General features: G+C 40.0%; 1 protein-coding gene across 3 annotated transcripts in view; it reads right to left on the bottom strand.

Annotated features, from left to right (window-relative positions):
• Positions 1-21,642, bottom strand: part of vmp1 (vacuole membrane protein 1) — a 196,738-nt gene that overhangs the window by 165,651 nt on the left and 9,445 nt on the right. For all 3 annotated transcript variants that reach the window (XM_072590019.1, XM_072590021.1, XM_072590020.1), the window contains exons 2-3: positions 5,680-5,789; positions 1,946-2,081 (exon numbers count right to left, since the gene is read on the bottom strand). In XM_072590019.1, the coding sequence (XP_072446120.1) occupies positions 1,946-2,081; positions 5,680-5,761 (218 nt within the window). In that variant the 5' untranslated portion in view covers positions 5,762-5,789. The remainder of the gene's footprint in view (positions 1-1,945; positions 2,082-5,679; positions 5,790-21,642) is intronic.

Raw genomic sequence — 21,642 nt, 5'->3', positions numbered from 1 at the left:
TGGAAGATTTGGAATTGGAAGATTCCAAATAGGAATAGGATTTGGAAGATCAGGAAATTAGTTACCAGAATTCTCAGTTTCTGACCTTCTCTTTTGCACATATTTATATAATTGGTTCAATTTCTGGCCAAAGATAACTGCCAGGCTGTTGACATTGTGGGATTCAGCTATGGTAAAGTCCTTAAGAGGAAATTGATGTATTGTATTTAGGAGATGGCCATTGCCAGGCATATGTGTAGTGTGTACGCGACTTGCCAATTAACAGTCAAGCCTGAATGCTGTCCAGATCTTGCTTCACATGGACACAGACCGCTTCAATCTCAATTGTAAATGGTACTGAACACTGTGCATTCGTCATGGAACATCCCCACTTCTTGATTTCTAAATAGAAAGTAATTTATGATTTAGATGAAAATCTCCAGGTTTAGGACACCATTTGCAGTAATGCCCTGGCAATGAGATGACTAATCTTGCAAAAATCACAACCATCTTATTTTTTGCTAGGTACAATTCTGACCAGAGTGTTTTCCCTTCGATTCCCATAGTCTACAGTTTTGACGGAGTTTCTTAATGGTGACATGTTGCCTTACTGTCAAAAAAGCAATTTCTTTCTTCAACTTCTGAGTTTTTGCTCATTCTAAGGATGAACATTACCTGTCCCTGGTCAGCCCAAGCCTGAATATTGTACAGGTCTTACTTACTTTGGCCATGTAGTGCTAAAGTAGAAGTTGCCAATGTTGTTGAAATTGCACAATCGTCAGCAAACATCTCCGATTCTGATATGATGATGTGGGGAAGATCATTGAAGCAGCTGTAGCTGGTTGGGCTGAGGCACCATCCTGAGCAAGTCCTGAAAAGGTATCCTAGAGCTGAAGTGACTAATCTCCAACAATTATGACTATCTTCCATGTGCCATGTATGTCACCAGTCAACAGTAAGTTTTACTAATTCCCATTGACTCCAATTTTGCTAGGGCTCTTTGATGCTACACTCACTCAATCAAATAAGCATCTGGATGGGTATATGAATAGGAAGGGTTTGGAGGGATATGGGCCAGGTGCTGGCAAGTGGGACTAGATTGGATTGGGACATCCGGTCAGCATGGACGACTTGGACCTAAGGATCTGTTTCCGACCTGTACATGTCTAAAACTCACTGTTACCTCAATGTGGCTGGGTCAAAATCATAGAATTCCCTCCCAAATGGCATTGCGGGTCAACCCAGATGGACTGCAACAGTTCAAGGAGGCAGCTCACCACCACTTTCTCAAGGGCAACTAGGGATGGACAATAAATGTGACCAGCCAGCAATGTCCACATCTCACAAATGAATATGAAAAAAAAATTGCATCACATGGGAACAGGCTGCTTCATTCTTTAATGTGATGTGAATCTAACTGAACACTCCAATTATCAAACATCTTCACTTCTAACCTAATAATGAACTGTTACACAGAAAGAGAGCACATGCTCAACATCAACAGCAATTGACCTTCTGCATTCAACTCATTTTACAAAGTTGTTTAAAGCTAGTTATTGGTGAGAGTGAGTCCCAAGATGTTGACAGCACCATTAACACAATGCTTGACAGTGAATTGATGGGACAGTTATTGGCTGAATGGATTTTTTTTTCTAGTTTTCATGAAGGCAATTTTTCTTTGTTGGATAACAGCCAGCATTGTTGCTGTACTGTAAAAGCCTGGCTAGAGGCACAAACTCGTTCTGGGACACAGGTTTGGCTCAAATTTATTAAGACAACAAAATTAGTGTTTAAAAGACATAAAACATACTTAAAGTCATGCAAACCAGATAGTATAGCAATAAAATAAGAAATAGAATTTCTCATTTTAGAAAATATTTCAGAATTCAATTTTGAAAAGTCCAGAAATAACTAGATATTAGCCAGTTCTTCAAAAGCTTCATCAGTAAAATACACAATTTCTTACCTTAATGCCCATTCTTTTAAGTTTACAACAGTTTCCAAGAGAAAGTACTGCAGGGTGATGACAGGTCGCCTCCACAAAACAATAGTCTCCCTCTCCTCACGATCCTTCAGTTTCTTCTCATTCAGTGTCAAGAGATCTGAGTAAATAAAAAGAAAAGGTATTTTCAAGAACTGTGCTGTTTATCAAAAGTAATTTTGACAAAGAATGTGTAAGTAGTACACAAAAACTAAAACCAGGCTCATGAATAATTTCAGAACTGAAATTAATTTTAAATAACCCAGAAAGTGCAAAGTATGATCAAAGATCTATAGGAAATGTAGAAAATACAATTAAAAGTTATGATTTTTGCATAGTGGAGTCTCAAGCAAGTGGGTATAGCATGAGAGTGTAGAGCTAAGTTGTTGGACCATCAGTTGATGTCATTAACATTTATATTCTAAATGCTCAGGGTAGGGAAGGTTGAAAAGATAATGGTGAAGAAAACCAAACCTCCTGCCAAGTTAGTAGAGATTAACTGCCTCTCCTTTTGTCTCACACCAAAAAGCTATAACAAGAGGTTTCAATAGGATAACCTAGTTTACATTTTTAGACTGAAGGGAACAAGGGGAAAAACAAATACAACAACTCTTACCTTGAGCAATCTACTGTAGAAGGAATAGTGCCAGAAGACTTTAGGATAGCAAATGTTGTTCCCTTGTTCAAAATGGGGAGTAAAGACAACCCTGGAAATTGTAGAGCTGTGGCCTGAATTCAGTTGTGGGTAAAGTGTTGGAAAGAGTTTTAAGAGATAGGATTTATCATCATCTAGAAAGGATGAAGTTGATTAGGGTTAGTCACCAGTTTTGTGAAGGATAGGTCATGCCTCACAAACCTTATTGAGTCCTTTGAGAAGGTGACAAACAGGTGGATGAGGGTAAAGTGATTGATGCCATGTATATGGATCTCAGTAAGGCTTTGATAATGTTCCCCATGGTAGGCTATTGCACAAAATACAGAGGCATGGGATTGAGGGCGATTTAGCAGTTTGGATCAGAAATTGGCTAGCTGAAAGACAACAGAGGGTGGTGGTTGATGGGAAATACTCATCCTGGAGTTCAGTTACTAGTGGTGCATCAAAGGATCTGTTTTGGGCTGAGAGGTGGCAAATGGAGTTTAGTGCAAAAAAGTATGAGGTGATTCACTTTGGAAAGAGTAACAGGAATGTAGAGTACTGGGCAAATGGTAAGACGCTTGGTAGTGTAGATGAGCAGAGAGATCTCTGTGTCCAGGTACATAGATCCTTGAAAGTTGCCACTCAGGTTGATAGGGCTGTTAAGAAGGCACAGAGTGTGTTAGCTTTTACTGGTAGAGGGATTGAGTTACAGAAACAGGAGATCATGCTGCAGCTGCACAAAACTTTGGTGCGGCCACTTTTGACGTATTGCATACAGTTCTGGTCACCGCATTAAAGGAAGGATGTGGAAGCTTTGGAAAGGGTTCAGAGATTTACTACGATGTTGCCTGGTATGGAGGGAAGGTCGTACGAGGACATGAGGCTGTTTTCATTAGAGAGAAGGTTGGGAGGTGACTTAATTGAGACATAAGATAATCAGAGGGTTTTCCTCGAATGGCGATGGCTAGCACAAAGGGACATAGCTTTAAATTGAGGGGTGATAGATATAGGACAGATGTCTGAGGTAGTTTCTTTACTCAGTAGTAGGAATGCATTGCTTGCAATAGTAGTAGACTTGCCAACTTTAAGGGCATTTAAATGGTTATTGGATAGGCATATGGACAAGAATGGAATTGTGTAAATTAGACATGCTTCAGATTGGTTCCACAGGTCGATGCAACACCGAGGGTTGAAGGGCTTGTATGTCACTGTCATGTTCTATGTTCAAAGTACAAAAGTGGATGCCAGTTCATAACAAAACTGATGTATGCATAGCCCCACCCTCAGTGAAGAGCATGCTGATGCTCATTATTTTGAGCCAAATAAGAACCTTGCAATGACTATGTATAGTCATACAAAAGTGAAACTTCTAAATCTACAAAAGTAAGGTCATCTTTAACATGAGTCATTGTTTGAAGTTGTTAAAACCAAACCCTTTCCTGTCATCACACCACTGAGTTATCAAGTCAAAGACTTTTCCCACCACAGCTGTATCAAGAGTAGCACAGAGAAGGGCATAGTGCACAACCTTGAAGTAGTCGTCTTGAAATCACATGCGGACACAAGGAACTGGTATGCTAATCTATCATGAATGGATTTGCATCAGGGACAGTTTGATTCCAGTGACAAGTGGGTGGTAAAAATGCACAATTTTGATTTTTTGGCTTAAGGTTAGGGGTTGACTTATACAGTAGAAATTATTTTTGGCCTAAGGTAGTGTGTCAAGTTTTACTGTTAATCTAGTGACCAAGACTTCTTCTGGCTAATGTTTCTGTACTACTCATCAATTTATTACAGGAAACATAATAAAAGCTTCATTAGTTTACTCCTACATTTGTATTTTCTACTGGCCTCAATTTAATTGTGTGTTTACAATGAACAGATGTGGAAGTTGGTAATGTTAGAGGCACTAAAACAGACTTTAATCACTTAAGCACCCCAAGTTTATACTTAGAGTCATAGAGATGTACAGCACAGAAACAGATCCTTCTGTCTAACTCGTCCATGCAGACCAGATATCCCAACCCAATCTAGTCCCACCTGCCAGCACCAGGCCCACATCCCTCTAAACCCTTCCTACGCCTAGACCTATCCAGATGCCTTTTAAATGGTGCAATTGTATTAGCCTCCACCACTTCCTTAGGCAGTCCATTCCACACATGCACCACCCTCTGCGTGAAAAAGTTGGCCCTTAGGTCCCTTTTATATCTTTCCCCTCTCACCTTAAACCGATGCCCTTTAGTTCTAGACTCCCCCACCCCAGGGAAAAGACTTTGGCTATTTATCCTATCCATGTCCTTCATGACTTTACTAACCTCCATAAAAGGTCACCCCTCAGCCACAGATGCTGGGGGTGACCATATAAAATGCTAGGGAAAACAGCCCTAGCCTATTCAACCTCTTCCTATAGCTCAAATCTTTTCTGAACCCTTTCAAGTTTCACCACATTCTTCCAATAGGAAGGAGACCAGAACTGCACGCAATATTCCAAAAGTGGCTTAACCAATGTTTTGTACAGTTGCAACATAACCTCCCAACTCCATATTCAATACTCTGACCAATAAAGGAAAGTGTACCAAACGCCTTCTTCACTATCCTACCTATCTGCAATTCTACTTTCAAGGAGCTATGAACTTGCACTCCAAGGTCTCTTGGATCAGCAACACGCCCTAGGATCTTACTGTTAAGTGTATAAGTCCTGCTAAGGTTTGCTTTCGCAAAGTGCAGCACCACACATTTGTCTAAATTAAATACCATCTGCCACTCCTCAGCTCATTGGCCCATCTGATCAAGATCGCGTTGTAATCAGAGGTAACCTTCTTTGCTGTCCACCACATCTCCAATTTTGGTGTCATCTGCAAACTTACTAACTGTACCTCTTAAGCTCACATACAAATCATTGAGGAATAATTTCCTTGCACAACTGTGATCCTCAGCACAGATGAATTCAAGGGAAAATGTTTTAATTGAGGTAGTTAAAGAAAACGGTGTGCAACAGTTTGACTGCTTCAGTGGAAATTATATAAATTTATTTTAAAATAAAAAAGATGAACTGCTGTAATGGCCAGGGACAATGCCTCACCTGTGGCATTACCATTCTGCTGTTCTTTCAACATCCTCAGGCGGTGATGCTGTAGTTCATGCGATTTTTCACTTCCAGCCATGTTTTGTATTCACCACACCACTAAAATTCTGTCAGAATAAATTAAAGGAAATTCAGAGCAATGCAAACAGACAGGATTTTTCAGCAGTAGCCAGACTGTTACATCTGTATTACAATTACATAGGGTTTTGGTAAGAAAACAATCAAAATCTATGTAGTTTTGTCTCCATATCCAAGAAAGAATAAATTTATATTGGAGACAGTACAACAAAGCCTCACGAGATTGGTTCCTCGAATAAGAGTATTGTCTTATGATAGGAGGCTAAGTAAAGTGGCCTATGTTGTCTGGAAATGTGGAAGAATGACAGGTAATCTAATTGAAACATGAAAGATTGTGATGGTAAATACTGTGTTGTCATTCAATGTCACAGGAACATTGTAAACAGAGCAAACATGGTCACTACAATCAATCTATCTGTGCATACACAGGGGGACCCATGGCATCACGTCAGGGTAACATGCAATTTAAATTAGTTGTAAGATTCAGTAAAACAGCTATAATAAATCTGTAAATTCCTTGGCAATCATGACTTATTGGTGACTGTTAAGTGGCCTGGTCTCTATACAGATGCAGTATGACTTTAAAGTAATAACTCAGATTATTTAACTTTCCAGAAGCGTGATTTGCAAAGAAATTTATAGAACGATTACAGTTGTCACTATTTTCTCAGATCTTAGGACTAGATTAAAATTTAACAAAAATAAATTGTTGCGATCTGCTTACATATTTACTAATTGCAACAAAGTTTTGGCAGAACAGACCACCATTTAGATTTTAAGCCTTTAACTCAAATCATAGCTGATCGGGATCCTTAACTCCATTTACCAACCTTTGCTATATATCTACAAACTACCCCTAGTTAACAAAAATCTATTTGCTAATGTCACTTCAATAGCTTTTAGGAGATTGGGAGAGAAAAGACATTTCCAGATTTCTAGTACAATGAGAAGAAATGCTTCCTGACATCACAACAGAACAGCCTAGCTCTAATGTTCTGTTTATAAACCCTGGTTCTAGAATTCCTTACCAACATAAATAGTTTTTATCTCCTTTATCAAATTCTTCAATCCATTCAAACATTTCAATTAGATTGATTCTTAAGCCACTACACAAGAACATGAGCTTTTCAGCATGGAAAGGTGAAAGAAACAAAAAAGAATAGTTGCAGGTTATTTGGCTCTTTGAGCCTACTCTACCATTTAACAATCCAGAAGAAGAAATTACAGCTTCAAGCTAGAGAAAGGTACTTGCAAAGCAGCTAATATATAAATAAACTTAGTAATCAAAGCAGAAACCTTGGAATTCTTGAAGAATCAAATACATTCAACAAAGAGATGCTATGCTGCTTGACATTTCTGGATAGATGAATCAAATTTAATATATTTTCCTCATCGACTATCATTCTGATATCTTGTCAAGCTACACTGATGCACAGTAAATGACAAAAAAAGGAAGCAAATAATTCAGTTGATTTCAGTATGATGCAGAACATCAAGTAACTCCATAAAAAAAGGTTATGAAGTGAAACCAAAGCACTTTACAAGCTCACCCAAGGGATCTATGTGGAGCAGATCTGATTCCTTGAATGTGGTAGCATTTTAGAATAATCACAAGCTGTCTAAGCTTGCATATGGCCAAAAGCAAATTTCAGAATTTGACAAAGTACCTGGGTTCTGCAGACAAGATTTTAAGATATAATTTCCATGTTGAATTTTGAAGTTTTATTTTAAAAAACACAGATTACGGACTTAATGATAATGTGGAGACAGTACCAAAATACAGTAAAATTACTGACAACTGAAACTGAGTATAGTGTAAAGTGATTAATTTTAATAGGGTGAATAAAGAAGTCACCATATTTCTTGGATGGAAAGAAACTGAATGCAGAGGAACAACAAGGCCACATGAACAATTTTTTTAAAATCTGTGAATCCAGATGTACAGATGACAGCTTAATATCACTACCACAACAAATGCAGAGAAGGTGGTCCTGGGTTTCAATTCTACTGGATGAGAACACAAATACAGGCAGGGGAAAGTTACATTAACATGTAAACTTAGGCAGACCATATTTAGAACACATTATTCTCTGTAATATTAAAAAAGGTTTTTAAAGTACTGGAGAAGTACTAGGTTTGCAATCACGTTGGTATAATTGAGAAAATGCAATCATCAGGAAAGATTGAGGCTGCTGGGCTACTTCCCTCTTGGGAAGGGGAGACTAGGAAGAGTTCTGATTTCTGTTTTCCATTGGGAGAAGAGTCCAGTAAAGAGCATAAAATTTGACACAGCCACAAACTGGTTAAATAAATAATGTAGGACAAATCTGGATTGCATATCTAGAGCAGATACCAATTGACACAGTTAAATGGAGGTTTGTTGCATAGACAGAGAGGGTGAAGAGAATCAAGTCAAGGGCAGAATAGGAAGAGGCAAGCCGAGAGAAAAGGGAGGTCATGTATAAAATTTCAGTAAAGACCATTCAGTAAAGACCAGAATTCTAAATTTGATGTCATTGTTCAGGGAGATCGCAATAACATTTTACGGACACTTGTGTTTTGTTGTTGTTTTAGGTCAGATCCCAAGAGCCAGACTCCAAGCATCAATATTATTGTACTCAAATCGAACTCTCTCATCCAGATAGCACCTTCATATAAACACATTTGTCACTGTGTTGTGCTGAGAAACGGAGGCCAGGCTTAATGTAAATGACAGTAGCACCACTGAAAAATATCCAATGATTTGCTGAGGTTCAGATCACAACTTTCAGTCCAAAGTTTGAAGGTTGCAATTTTGTTGATCTGATAATATTCCTCATCCTTCCTCCAAACATGCCGACTTCAGCAAAATATAGTCAACATATCAATGAAATGCAACTGTAGGCAGTGCAATTAAAAATCAAAACGCAAGTCAACTTTAGTGGGGGCTGTCTCCAAGCCAAGCATGGCTGTACAAACAAAAATAGACCAACAATGTTATAGTTTGTCATTATTGCACTTCCACACTACCTCAAAATTATTTTGCTGAATATACTGTGGAAAAAATATCTTCTTGCCTCAACTGATTGCTCCTCTGCCTCCAATCAATAGGAATGTACTTATTTGCTCAGCCAGCAATTATGATGTAGCTGAAAATAAATATTGATATCACAAAGCTGTCAAAATGCCCCAAAACAGCCCACATAAGCACAGTGCTTAAGCAAGCAAACATTACCAATATCAAACAAACAGTAATGATAGAATGACCAGTTTATCTCTACTGCATTGCTACATCGCAATGCGAGATTTGTACACGATAAACTCTAGCACGATAACCCACACACTATTTTTTCTGCAAATTAATCAGCTGTACAGCAGATGCAAACACGAAATGTAGACTGGAGGATAGAACATACAAACTTAATTTTTCCAAATACTACAGTTGACATAGGCAGAGTAGCAGTAATGTCACTGAACAAATAACCCAGATTTGGGTACAAGTTGAATCACATCATGACAGATGGTGAAATTTAAATTTAACAAAACTTGTCATTAAAGCTGGGCATACAGCCACATACACATCATTGATTATCATAATTTTTAAAAATCTGGTTCACTAATGTCCTATAATGAATTAAGTTTGTCATCCTTACTTGGTCTGGCCTACATGAGATTCCAGACCCAAAGTTATGCAGCTGCCCTCAAACAGCAGAGCAAGCCATTCAGTTAGACCACAAGAACTGGGAACAGGAGTAGGCCATTTGGCCCCTCAAGCCTGCTCTGCCATTCAATAGGATCATGGCTAATCCAACACTCCTCACATTCACTTTCCTGCCCTTTTCCCATAACCCTTGAACCCCCTAATGCTCAAGAAGCAATCTTTTTCAGTCTTCAAAAATATGCAAACCCCATCCCACCGTTCTCTGTGGCAAGGAGTTCCAAAGACACTCAACCCTCAGAGGAAATTCTTACTCATCTCATTCTTAAATTGGCACTCCTTAATTCAGTGACCGGTCCTCGAGTCATATAGAGTCAAAGAGATGTACAGCACAGAAAAAGACTTTTCAGTCCGACTTGTCCATGCTGACCAGCTATCCTAGATTAATCTAGTCCCATTTGCCAGCACTTGGCCTATATACCTCTAAACCTTTCCTATTCATAAACCCATCGAGATGCCTTTTAAATGTTGCAATTGTACCAGCTTCCATCAAATCCTCAGACAGATCATTCCATACATGCACCACTCTGCATGAAAAACCTGCCCCTCTCACCCTAAATCTATGCCCTCTAATTCTGGACTCCCCCATCCCAGGTAAAAGATCTTGTCTATTTACCCTATCAACATCCCTCGATTTTATAAACCTCTACAAGGTCATCCCTTAGCCTCCGACATGTCGGAGAAAACAGCCCCAGTCTATTTAGCCTCTCCCTATGGTTCAAACCCTCTAACTCTGGCAACATCCTTGTAAATCTTTTCTGAACCCTTTCAAGTATCACAACATCCTTCCTGTAGTTCTAGGCTCTCCCATGAAAAGAGGGGAAAGTGGATGTGAGGAATGTCAGGTCTGCTATCATCCGATTAAATGGAGAAGCTGGCTGAGGGAAGATGTCAGCAACCTTCATGAGCAGCAGCTCAAAGTGCAGTTTCCCAGCATGCCCATACAACAAGCACTAAAGACATATTACCCTCTCAATTCAATATTCCAAAATACTAAAAAAACAAATTGCCAAAAGAAACATAGGAGGTCTGGCAGCATTAGTGGAGAAAAAGTAGGAGTTAGCATTTTGAGACCAGTGATTCTTTTCAGAAGTGATAGCAGCTAAGAAAATGACCAGGGGCTACGGTATATGGGGCAGGGAGTGGAGGAGGAAAGAGGAAGAAGCAAGCAGATAAGTGAAGAGAGAGCCGAGAGAGGGAGAAGGGGAGCGAGAGAGAGAGAGAGAAAGTGAGTTAGCTGGACAATGGGATAACCAAGGAAGAACAATTGAGAACAGGGACAATAAGTAGGTGAAAATGTGTTGACTGTACTGAAAGCAGCTGATGTCATTACAGGGCCTGGGGTGTGGGGGTGAGCAAAGCGCAGTGGAAGTGCTGCTCAGGTTCTAAAATTATTGAAGTCGATATTGAGTCCTGAACACTGCAGGGTTCTCAAGTGGAAAATGAGATGCTGTTCTTCCAACTTGTGCTGAGCTTTGCTGGAACATTGCAGTAGGCCCGAGACAGAAAAGCTGATCAAGGAACACAGGTTGTGTTAAAGTGTCAGGCAACTGGAAGCTCAGGATCATATTTACAGTCAGAACTCAAGTGCTCTGCAATGCGGTACCTGGTCTGGGTTTCATATGTACAGGAGACCACATTGTGAACAGATATAGACCAGATTAAGTGAAATACAGGGAAATTGCTACTTCAACAGGCAGATGTTGCACCTTCTGCAATTGCATAGGAAGGTGAGAGGAGAAGTTAGGAGTGGACAAGAAGTGGACCAGGGCCTCCCAAGGGAGCAGTCCCTGCAAAATTCTGACAAAGGAGGGAAGGGATGGAGTCTGGTGGTGACATCCTGCTGGAGAGGCAGAAATGGTAGTTTATGAACCTTTGCATGCACATGGTGCATGAATGGAAAGCAGGTGCCTGGGGACCTTCTTGGTGTCGTGGAAGGGAAGAACTACAGGAAATAGGTCAGATATGGCTCAGGGCCTTGTCAACCATGGTAGCAGGAAATCCTCAGTTGAAGAAAAAGTGCACATTTCTGAGGCATCCCTGCTAGCTTGACATGCAGCTGTTATCCTTTGTATTCCAAAGATGCATATTGCCACAACAAATCATAAATGGATGAATCTGATCATTCTTTAAACAGCATTTTATTCTAATTAAAAAATAAATACTGCTGTACAAGAAACTTGGTTATATAGCTGGCTTCAGTTCAACGTATTTCTGAGAGAAATATTCTATTATCTATGACCTGTATAGAGCCACAGATTGTAGCACAATACTCAAAGGGATGTTAAAACAATGCACATTAAGCTCTTCTCCCTATAATTTATGGGGTCTTTTTAAAAACTCATGCCTGATGTCCTCTGATCACTAGTTTAGAGGTTAGCTGAATCTTCCCTCCTTACTAGTGCCTTGCCCTAAGATGCTAGATGCTTTAGCCCGACTTCTTAAAAGTAGTTCATGAAAGACAGCACATTAAGATATTATATAGTGAACAAATGCAAACGAATTACTTACAAAGCAAGACCCCGATTGTGAATATGGGATATGTATGTGAACAGGAAAAATTTGGAGGGATATGGGCCATGACCAAATAGGTGGGACTCATTTAGTTTGGGATTATATTTGGCACGGACTGGTTGGACCAAAGGGTCTCTTTTCGTGCTATCTGACTCTAATAATTGGATGTTATAGAGTATGGTGAAGGAGGGAGCAGGAATGAGGAAATTAAGCATTTTTTCCCCTGAGAGAGGGGAAAGGTAAAGATATTTTCAGCAGCTAACATTATCTTCAGAGTTTCTCCATTCATAGATAAAGCACGCCTTGGGACCACTGCCCACCCCTCCAAAACCTGATCCAATGGATTCAATCAGCTCCTCAGTCATGAGCATGAAAAGTGAAGAAGTTAACAACAGTGAAGAGGAGGTTGGTATGCTTTTTGTCAGTGGCCTTCCTATAAACATTAAACCACGTGAGCTTTGCCTTGTCTTTCAATCATTTGAAGGGATATGAAGGTTCACTGGTCAAGATAACATCGTAACAGCAAGTTGGTTTTGTTACATTTAACAGCAGAGCAGGAGAAGAAGCAGCAAAGAATGCTGCATTCACCTCGCCTGCAGTTGCAACCTCAGGTGTGCTGGTATCCTCCATCTGAAGCATCTCTGGAAGGATAGAAGTCTTATCAGTTTAAGTATTTAATTGCCATTATCCAAGAATTCAGATTTCTCTGTGGAGTGATGCACAAGACCAGACTGAATTTTGTTTTCAGGTTGGATTTTTAGTAAAGGAGGTTTTGGAGAACTGGTTCGTTTCCACTCAACTTGGAGGAATTGGTGTGGTCACTAAGGACTATGGATTTAAGAACTTTACTGGCGATTTTTTTTTCCATGTGGGAGGATTCTTCAAATTCTATTTACTGTAACGGACTAGTAATTTTTGTTATAATCATTGTATGCTGTGTCAATAACCTGCTTAAATATGGATTGTCAGAGTCTTATGAAAGCTGGTACTGCCATTGGTTATCATGAAATGATAAAGGAGGGAATGAGAACACGTATAGGGTATAAGCAGTCAGGGAAAGAGCAAAGTTCTGCGCTTTGTGAAACAAGAGGTTCCGCTGAGGATGACTCAGCTCAAATAGGACCTTACAGTTAACAATGGGCTGCTGCACGCAAGGGTAATTGGTTAACAAGGTGGAAAAGCATTGATTATGTAGAGCCGTTTAACAATATTGAAAGCATTCAGTATGGAATGTCAGTTAACAGGGCGAAAAGTATTCATTATGTGAAGTCAGTTACTCATGGTGTAACAGCAGATGGCTTAATCTTTATTATTGATACTTGATTGAAACGGTCACCCAATTAATATATATGCTGCCTTATCTTGATGCTCCTCCCTGCAAAATGACTTTATAGTTCATTGAGAAACTGCTGTTCCAGAGAAGACCGTGAACTCATGTCCCTGTGCACATAAGTAATCGCTCTCTGCCTCCAGGGCCCGAAATAAAGAGGAAGGAGGTAAAACTATACTGTGTCTCTGAGCGTTTTGCTTTGACTGAGAGAGGAAATGGGACGACAACTAGATGAAGAGCAGTCAAGAGCAACTTACACCAGGTACCTCTGAAGTCTTCTGGTGTCATCAATCAAGACTGGAGATATTCCTAAATTTTGCAAGTACTTCCCCTTACATCGCTGAAGTTTCAGGATTGCATCATCAGACAGCTCCTTAGGTTAACCTGGGTGCACTCATGCAAGGTACTACAATTCCTTAAAAGATTCAGAAACAGAAATTGCTGGAAAAGCCCAGCAGATTCTAAAGGTGATTACTGGACCCGAAATATTAATTTCTCTTCTAGATGCTGCCATACCTGCTGAACTTTTCCAGCAATTTCTGTTTCTGCTTTACAGCATCCTCAGTTCTTTCAGTTCACTTTTAAGAGTCTGCTGATTGAGATAATGAGGTACTTGTCTCAGAAGAGTGAGGAATAAGCAATGACTTTAGCACTTAGGCCACCTACGATATTTGAGCTATTATAGAGAAGTCATTAAAGTCAGAGGGGGAAAAAAAAGCAAAGATTCAGAATGTTACTAGAAAAGGGTACTTCAGCTACAGAGTTAAAGCTCAAAATATTGAGACTATTTTCACTGGAGGCAAGGTATGAAGGGTTTTGACATATTGAATAAGGAAAGGCTATTTTCTCTGTTCATTAAGCCATGGACAATTTATTCAGTAGAATGATTGTGACAGACTGCAGTGCAAGCAATCTGCATCTTATGTAATAAAACATTGACAGTCCTGTTAAAATCATTAGTGAAATCTGAGAAGGGTCAGTCGAATTTACAGGATTATGTTTACACAGGATTATTTTTAAAACTGTAACAACTCTGGAAAAATACATTTGATTTACTGAAATGCAAAGCGCTTCATACAGGATCAAAACTCCAGGAAGGGAAGATCACTTAAATGAAAACAATGTAAATGCAAAATGAAAGAGAAACCAGAATGTCTTGATTGATAGAACATCAAAAAGTACAGCACAGAACAGGCCCTTTGGCCCATGATGTCGTGCAGAGGTTTAATCCTAGTGTAAAATGTAGTAACTTAACCTACGCACCCCTCAACTCACTGCTATCCATGTCCAGCAGTTGCTTAAATGCCCCCAGTGACTCTGCTTCCACCATCATAGGTGGCAACACATTCCATGCATTCACAACTCTCTGCATAAAGAACCTACCTCTGACATCTCCTTTATACCTTCCTCCTAATATCTTCAAACTATGACTTCGCGTACCAGTCCATCCTGCCCTGGGGAAAAGTCTCTGGCTTGTGACTATCTATTCCTCTCATTATTTTATACACCTCGATCAGGTCATCTCTCTTCCTCCTTCTCTCCAGAGAGAAAACTCAGAGTTTATTCAATCTTTCTTCATAAGGCAAGCCCTCCAGTCCAGGCAGCATCCTGGTAAACCTTCTGTGTGCCCTCTCCAAAGCCTTTGTATCTTTCCTACAGTAGGGCAACCAGAACTGTACACAATATTCTAAGTGTGGTCTCACTTGTAGAGCTTTAGCAAAACCTCGCAGCTCTTAAACTCAATCCCCCTGTTAATGAAAGCCAAAACACCATATGCTTTCTGAACAACCCTATCCACTTGGGTGGCAACTTTGAGGGATCAATGTACTTTCACACCCAGATCCCACTGTTCCTCCACACTGCCAAGATATTAAAACTTTCTCAGCAACAGTCACTAGCAGCTAGTAAAAGCAAATCAGATGCTGTGACTAAAAAAAAAATCATTGAACTAAAGTACAGTAACCGTGCATTATAAACAGATTGGTGTGGTGATATCTAGAAAATAATGAATGGTTCTAGATTAAACATTGCAAAAAGGATATCATGTCTCTCCTGCATCATTTTAATAAAAAAGTGAGATGAAAGGATTGGAACATGTGGAGCAATTATGTAATATTCAGGAAGCTCTCAGTAGAAAAGGGAAGGCTGAACGTGATATTAATGCTGATTTGAGGATTCTAAAGTAAATAAATATAAATCATGGCAAGTTATTTTATCTTGTTCAGAAAAGTAGTCAGTGCGCACTTGAAACTATATTAGAGTGAACAGATTTTCTGAAGACATATTAGAAGATGATACTGATCAATTCAAATGCAATTTGATAAATTTCAATTCGTAATACTTTGCAAAACAGATGAAAATAAAAACAAGACATATGGTAAACATAACATTTGCATAAAGTAGGTGAACTTGTGCCAATAGTTGCCAAATCCCCAGTCACAGACATTTACAATACCATTATCCTCAACCCACTCAAAATAACTTCACATTATGAACTGTGTGGGGCAAGAGGAAAAAATGTTAGCACCACTGGAATAGTGCACATTTATTTGAATTCTGGTACAACTGGACTGAGGTTTACCACCGTAAAATTTTCTGAAAGCACAAAGGCAAATAGTCCCATTGTTGAATCATAATTTTAGCATAAACATTTCTATCAAAATTATTCAGCATTATGGTCCATTTCAAAGTCACTGAATCTGACATTTGCTCAACAGGTTAAGAGTCCTCAGCAGCACTGCAACCTAATCATGCAATTATGGAGATGGAAAAATAAAAGCAACAAACCTAGACATAATAAGAGTTCGCAATACTTTTGTCTCAACTTGTCTTCGCTCAAACACAAAGCAAAGCAGCTTGTCATGGCTATCAGCAATGCTGAACTAGTCCCACTTGTCTGTGTTTGGCCCATATCACTCCAGTCCTTTCTTATTCACGTATTTATCCAAATCCCTTTTAAATCTGGTAACTACATCTGCAACCATCACTTGTTCTGGCAGTTCATTCTACATGCAAACCACTGTGTAAGAAAGTTGTCCCTTGTATCTTTTTTAGATCTTTCTCCTCTCATCTTAAAAATATGGCCCCTAGTTTTGAACTCCTCCAACCTAAGGAAAAGACCCTTGCTATTCATCTTATTAAAATCATGAGGGGCATAGATAAACCTCGAAGGTCACCGTTCAACCTCCTACACTCCAGTGAATAAGATCTCAGCCTTTAAAACTCTATACCTCAAACTTTCCACTCCCATCAACATCCTGGTAAATCTTTCCTAAAACTCTCTCCGACTTAGTAATATCCTTCCTATAGCAGGGCAACTCGAACTGGCTTCACTAACATTCTGTACAACCTCAACGTAACATCCCAACTCCTATACTCAAAGGTCCAAGCAATGAAGGCAAGCATGCTAAATGCCTGAACCACCCTGTCTATATATGATGCAAATTTTAAAGAATTTTACATTTTAAAGTCTCTCTGTTCCTCAACGCTCCCAGGGCTTTACCATGAATTGTATAAGCCCTGCCTTTATTTGTTTTAGCAAAATATAATACCTCACAATAATCCAAATTAAACTCCATTTGCCGCTCCTCAGCCCACTGACCAAGATCTCTTTGTAGTCTTAGATAACATTCTTCACTGTCCACTGTGGGGTCATGTAAAAACTTACTAACCATGTCTCCTAAATTCTCATCCAAAGGTCCTAGAGCTGCTGAACAAAGAGACCTTAGAGTGTAGGCGCATAGCTCCTTAAAAGGTAGAGTCTCAGGTAGATAGGATAGTGAAGGTGGCGTTTGGAATGCTTTCCTTTATTGGTCAGAGTATTGAGTACAGGAGTTGGGAGGTCATGTTGCTGCTGTACAGAACATTGGTTAGGCCGCTGTTCGAACATTGCATTAAATTCTGGTCTCCTTCCTATCGGAAGGATGTTGTGAAACTTGAAAGAGTTCAGAAAAGATTTACAAGGATGTTACCAGGATTGGAGGATTTGAACTACAGGGAGAGGTTGAATAGGTTAAGTGTTGCCCTGGAGCGTCGAAGGCTGAGGGGTGACGTTATAGAGGTTTATAAAATCATGAGGGGAATAGATAGAATAAATAAACAAGGTCTTTTCCAAGGGATGGGGGAAGTCCAGAACTAGGTTTAGGGTGAGAGGGGAAGCTTTTACACGTAGAACATGGTGCGTGTGTGGGGGAGGCTTGCACAATTGCAACATTTAAAAGGCACTTGGACGGGTATGGGCCAGGTGCTGGCAGGTGGGACTAGATTGGGTTGGGATATCTGGTCAGCATGGATAAGTTAGACCGAAGGGTCTGTTTCTGCGTTGTACATCTCTATGACTATGACTCTAAATCAGTTATATAAAAATGATAAACAAAAGTGGAAGATCAATCTCGCTCTGCTCTATGGACTTGCCATTGCCAGCATTAGTGCACAAGAAAGGACTGTTTATTTGTGTGATACTGAACAACCGGAGATTGTATAACGTTTATACTCAGATGATGTTCTTGTATGCCAAGAAACTGACTCCTTCGATGTGTGGAACATTACTCAAGATGACTGTCGTAGTGGTGAAAACAATGACTGCAGATGCTGAAAACCAAATACTGGATTAGTGGTGCTGGAAGAGCACAGCAGTTCAGGCAGCATCCAACGAGCAGCGAAATCGACGTTTCGGGCAAAAGCCCTTCATCAGGAATAAAGGCAGTGAGCCTGAAGCGTGGAGAGATAAGCTAGAGGAGGGTGGGGGTGGGGAGAGAGTAGCATAGAGTACAATGGGTGAGTGGGGGAGGAGATGAAGGTGATAGGTCAAGGAGGAGAGGGTGGAGTGGATAGGTGGAAAAGAAGATAGGCAGGTCGGACAAGTCCGGACAAGTCAAGGAGACAGTTACTGAGCTGGAAGTTTGAAACTAGGGTGAGGTGGGGGAAGGGGAAATGACCTCTTCCCACCCTATCTCTTGCATTACACCTCTTCCCACCTATCTCTTGCAAAAATGCCATCCCGTATTCCCAATTTCTCCTCCGCCTCTGCCGTATCTGCTCCCAGGAGGACCAGTTCCACCATAGGACACACCAGATGGCCTCCTTCTTTAGAGACCGCAATTTCCCTTCCCACGTGGTTAAAGATGCCCTCCAACGCATCTCATCCACATCCTGCACCTCCGCCCTCAGACCCCACCCCTCCAACCGTAACAAGGACAGAACGCCCCTGGTGCTCACTTTCCACCCTACAAACCTTCGCATCAACCAAATCATCCGCCGACATTTCCGCCACCTCCAAAAAGACCCCACCACCAGGGATATATTTCCCTCCCCACCCCTTTCCGCCTTCCGCAAAGACCGTTCCCTCCGTGACTACCTGGTCAGGTCCACACCCCCCTACGACCCACCCTCCCATTCTGGCACTTTCCCCTGCCACTGCAGGAACTGTAAAATCTGTGCCCCCACATCCTCCCTCACTTCTATCCAAGGCCCTAAAGGAGCCTTCCACATCCATCAAAGTTTCACCTGCACATCCACCAATATCATTTATTGTATCCGTTACTCCCGATGTGGTCTCCTCTACATTGGGGAGACTGGGCGCCTCCAAGCAGAGCGCTTTAGGGAACATCTCCGAGAGACCCGCACCAATCAACCAAACCACCCTGTGGCCCAACATTTCAACTCCCCCTCCCACTCTGCCGAGGACATGGAGGTCCTGGGCCTCCTTCACCGCCGCTCCCTCACCACCAGACGCCTGGAGGAAGAATGCCTCATCTTCCGCCTCGGAACACTTCAACCCCAGGGCATCAATGTGGACTTCAACAGCTTCCAGTATATGACTGTCGTAGTGGTCAACTGCATCAACAAGATCGAACAATCCAATTACAGAACAAGTCGCAATGGTCTTTACCTTGTCAAGGTATTATATGCTAGTTTGATTTCAGTTGTACTACGAGCAACCCTGGTAAGCTTTGCCCCATTCAAATAGAACACGCCATAAAAGGAGAAAAAGGGAAAATATTAACTTTAACTAACAAACTGTTTCTCGAAAGCCATAATAGAATATTTGTCGAGGATGAAGTGGTTTGTTATGCCCTTACTTCAGCAAAAGACTCCCTCACCTCTTTTATCCTCCCAAATTTTAACATGGGGGTATAGAATGGTTCTAAAGCATTTACAGGACGTAATATTTCTTTTAATTATTATCTATCCCCACCCGCTATTTGCTAATAGACTTCCTCCAATAAATCCAAGAGAACCTATCCAAATTGCTACAGTGGTAAATTTAAAAGTGCCTAAAACTATCCCCTGTGCTATGATCAAATATACCAGTCATCACTGCTTCCCCGAAGGACCTTGCATCTCTTTTTTAAAAATTTTGCAATTTACATATGAAAGAACTGAAACCAACATGGTCATTCTAAAAGATGACAGACTTAAACATTCCAGGTCTGTTTCAATATAAAATTTCAGTTACATCACACTGTAAACTTTCACTATAAATTTTGTATTTTACAATCTTATTCTCCACAACCACCTGAAGGTGTAGCGCTCCGAAAACTAGTGCTTCCAAATAAACCTGTTAGACTATAACCTGGTGTTGTATGCTCTGCATAGTCCACAATACAGCTAGAATTTCCAAATAGCATTCTACAGAACATGTTTATCGATTGCCACAAGTGTTAAGTGTATCAAACCAACAAGTGTCTCTTCTATTCAAACATAAAACAAGCATTCTTTGTTACTCACTCTGATTTAACTGCTTAAAAAACAATAACTTTTTTTTGGGGGGGTGGTGGAGAGAAGAGGGAGTTTTTGTGCTATTCTCACTAAGAAACTCAAACCCTAGATCACCCAACCTCCCCTTTACAATCTTTAGAAATTTGAAGTAAAATTTGGCATTACTGAATCACTTCGTTAATTCACATATGTTATGTCCAGACACATGATCTTAGCTCTTGCATGCTGATGCTCTACTGGAGCTGTTTTATTGGCAGTTCTCGCCTGCAATGGTTTGCCATCATCTCCCATTCATAGGGGCAAGGCAAAAATATGTCCCTCAAATCAATGTCAGCCAGAAAGGGAATTGAATAAACACTGTTATACTGAAAAACACTATTGAATGACTCACTGATCCCTTCACTAACTACCACCTCACAATTTATCTAATCTTCCTAACCTTCGACTTTGTGTTACAATACAGGCCATGATATTTCACCAAAGTCTTCGGCAATCAGTCTGGTAGAAAGTAACATCTAGTGCCTTGGATAAGCAGAGAGAAAAAAATCATTTTAAATGTTATTTTGATCTAATGATGTTATTAGCCATTAACAACTGTCAAAAAAAGGAAGCTCCTTCAAAGTCAACATGCAAAAACAATTTATCACACTATTATCAATGCCTGTAACATACTTGTAAATGTAACAGCTTAAAATGTTATACAACACAAAATGCTCTCTCCACATATAGTAAAGATCCAAAGTTTAAAATCTAGATTTGTGTTATTGGGTGTTTCATAATTCAAGCAAACAAAAATCTCAAACAGATTACGGAACTTTTATCAAAATGTTAGCATCACTAAGTACATTCCCCATAAAACATCACAATATTAATCAGATATCACAATGTAGTTTCAATTGATTTTCTTTGGTACCAAACACTTGTGTACAAAACATAATGGAATGTTGTGTTGAAAGTTACAAATTTCTCCATTCATATTAGTCAGACGGTACATTCTCTCCTTCTCACTTCATTTTCTACATACGGAAATGCAGAAGGCAAGTTATTACAAACAGAAGGATCCACAAATTACCAGTCTTCAGCTAAAGACATTGTACAGACAATAAAAAAAACAAAGCTCAGATCAACTTCAAAGCATTTAAAAATGTAATAGTTTTAAAAACTGACATTCGGTCTCTAAATCTACACCATTTCAAGCTCGATCAAGCTCAATCTGTGTACCTATGTGCTGGTGCATACCAAAATGAAGGGAGATCTTAATATTCCATATATTTTACAGCATGTCAATACAAATGAGAATGCCCCAGAAGCATGACCATAGGTGGTGATTTCATTCTCTACCTTCAGAATGAAAGCACCCTTGCCATCAAAACCATAATTTTATTCTGGCATTAAGTGCTGCAAGAATATCCTGTGACATTTCCAAGAAAATAAAATCAGGCATCAGACAAATGATTCCCTCTCACATGAAGCAATTTGTCTAAAGTTTGCAGCTCTTCCCAAAATCTTTTAAGGTCAAAAACCTGTGATAGAACTGAAATTTAACAGTATGCTGCATTATAAATCTACCCCATCAACACAGCAGGTTCCTTAGTAATAAATTTTAAATTACCACCAAGCC

This window comes from Chiloscyllium punctatum, chromosome 19 (genome assembly GCF_047496795.1).
Source record: "Chiloscyllium punctatum isolate Juve2018m chromosome 19, sChiPun1.3, whole genome shotgun sequence".
Taxonomy (NCBI): Eukaryota; Metazoa; Chordata; class Chondrichthyes; order Orectolobiformes; family Hemiscylliidae; genus Chiloscyllium; species Chiloscyllium punctatum.
Note: the sequence above shows the minus strand (reverse complement) of the source record. Positions and strands in the feature narration are given on the sequence as shown.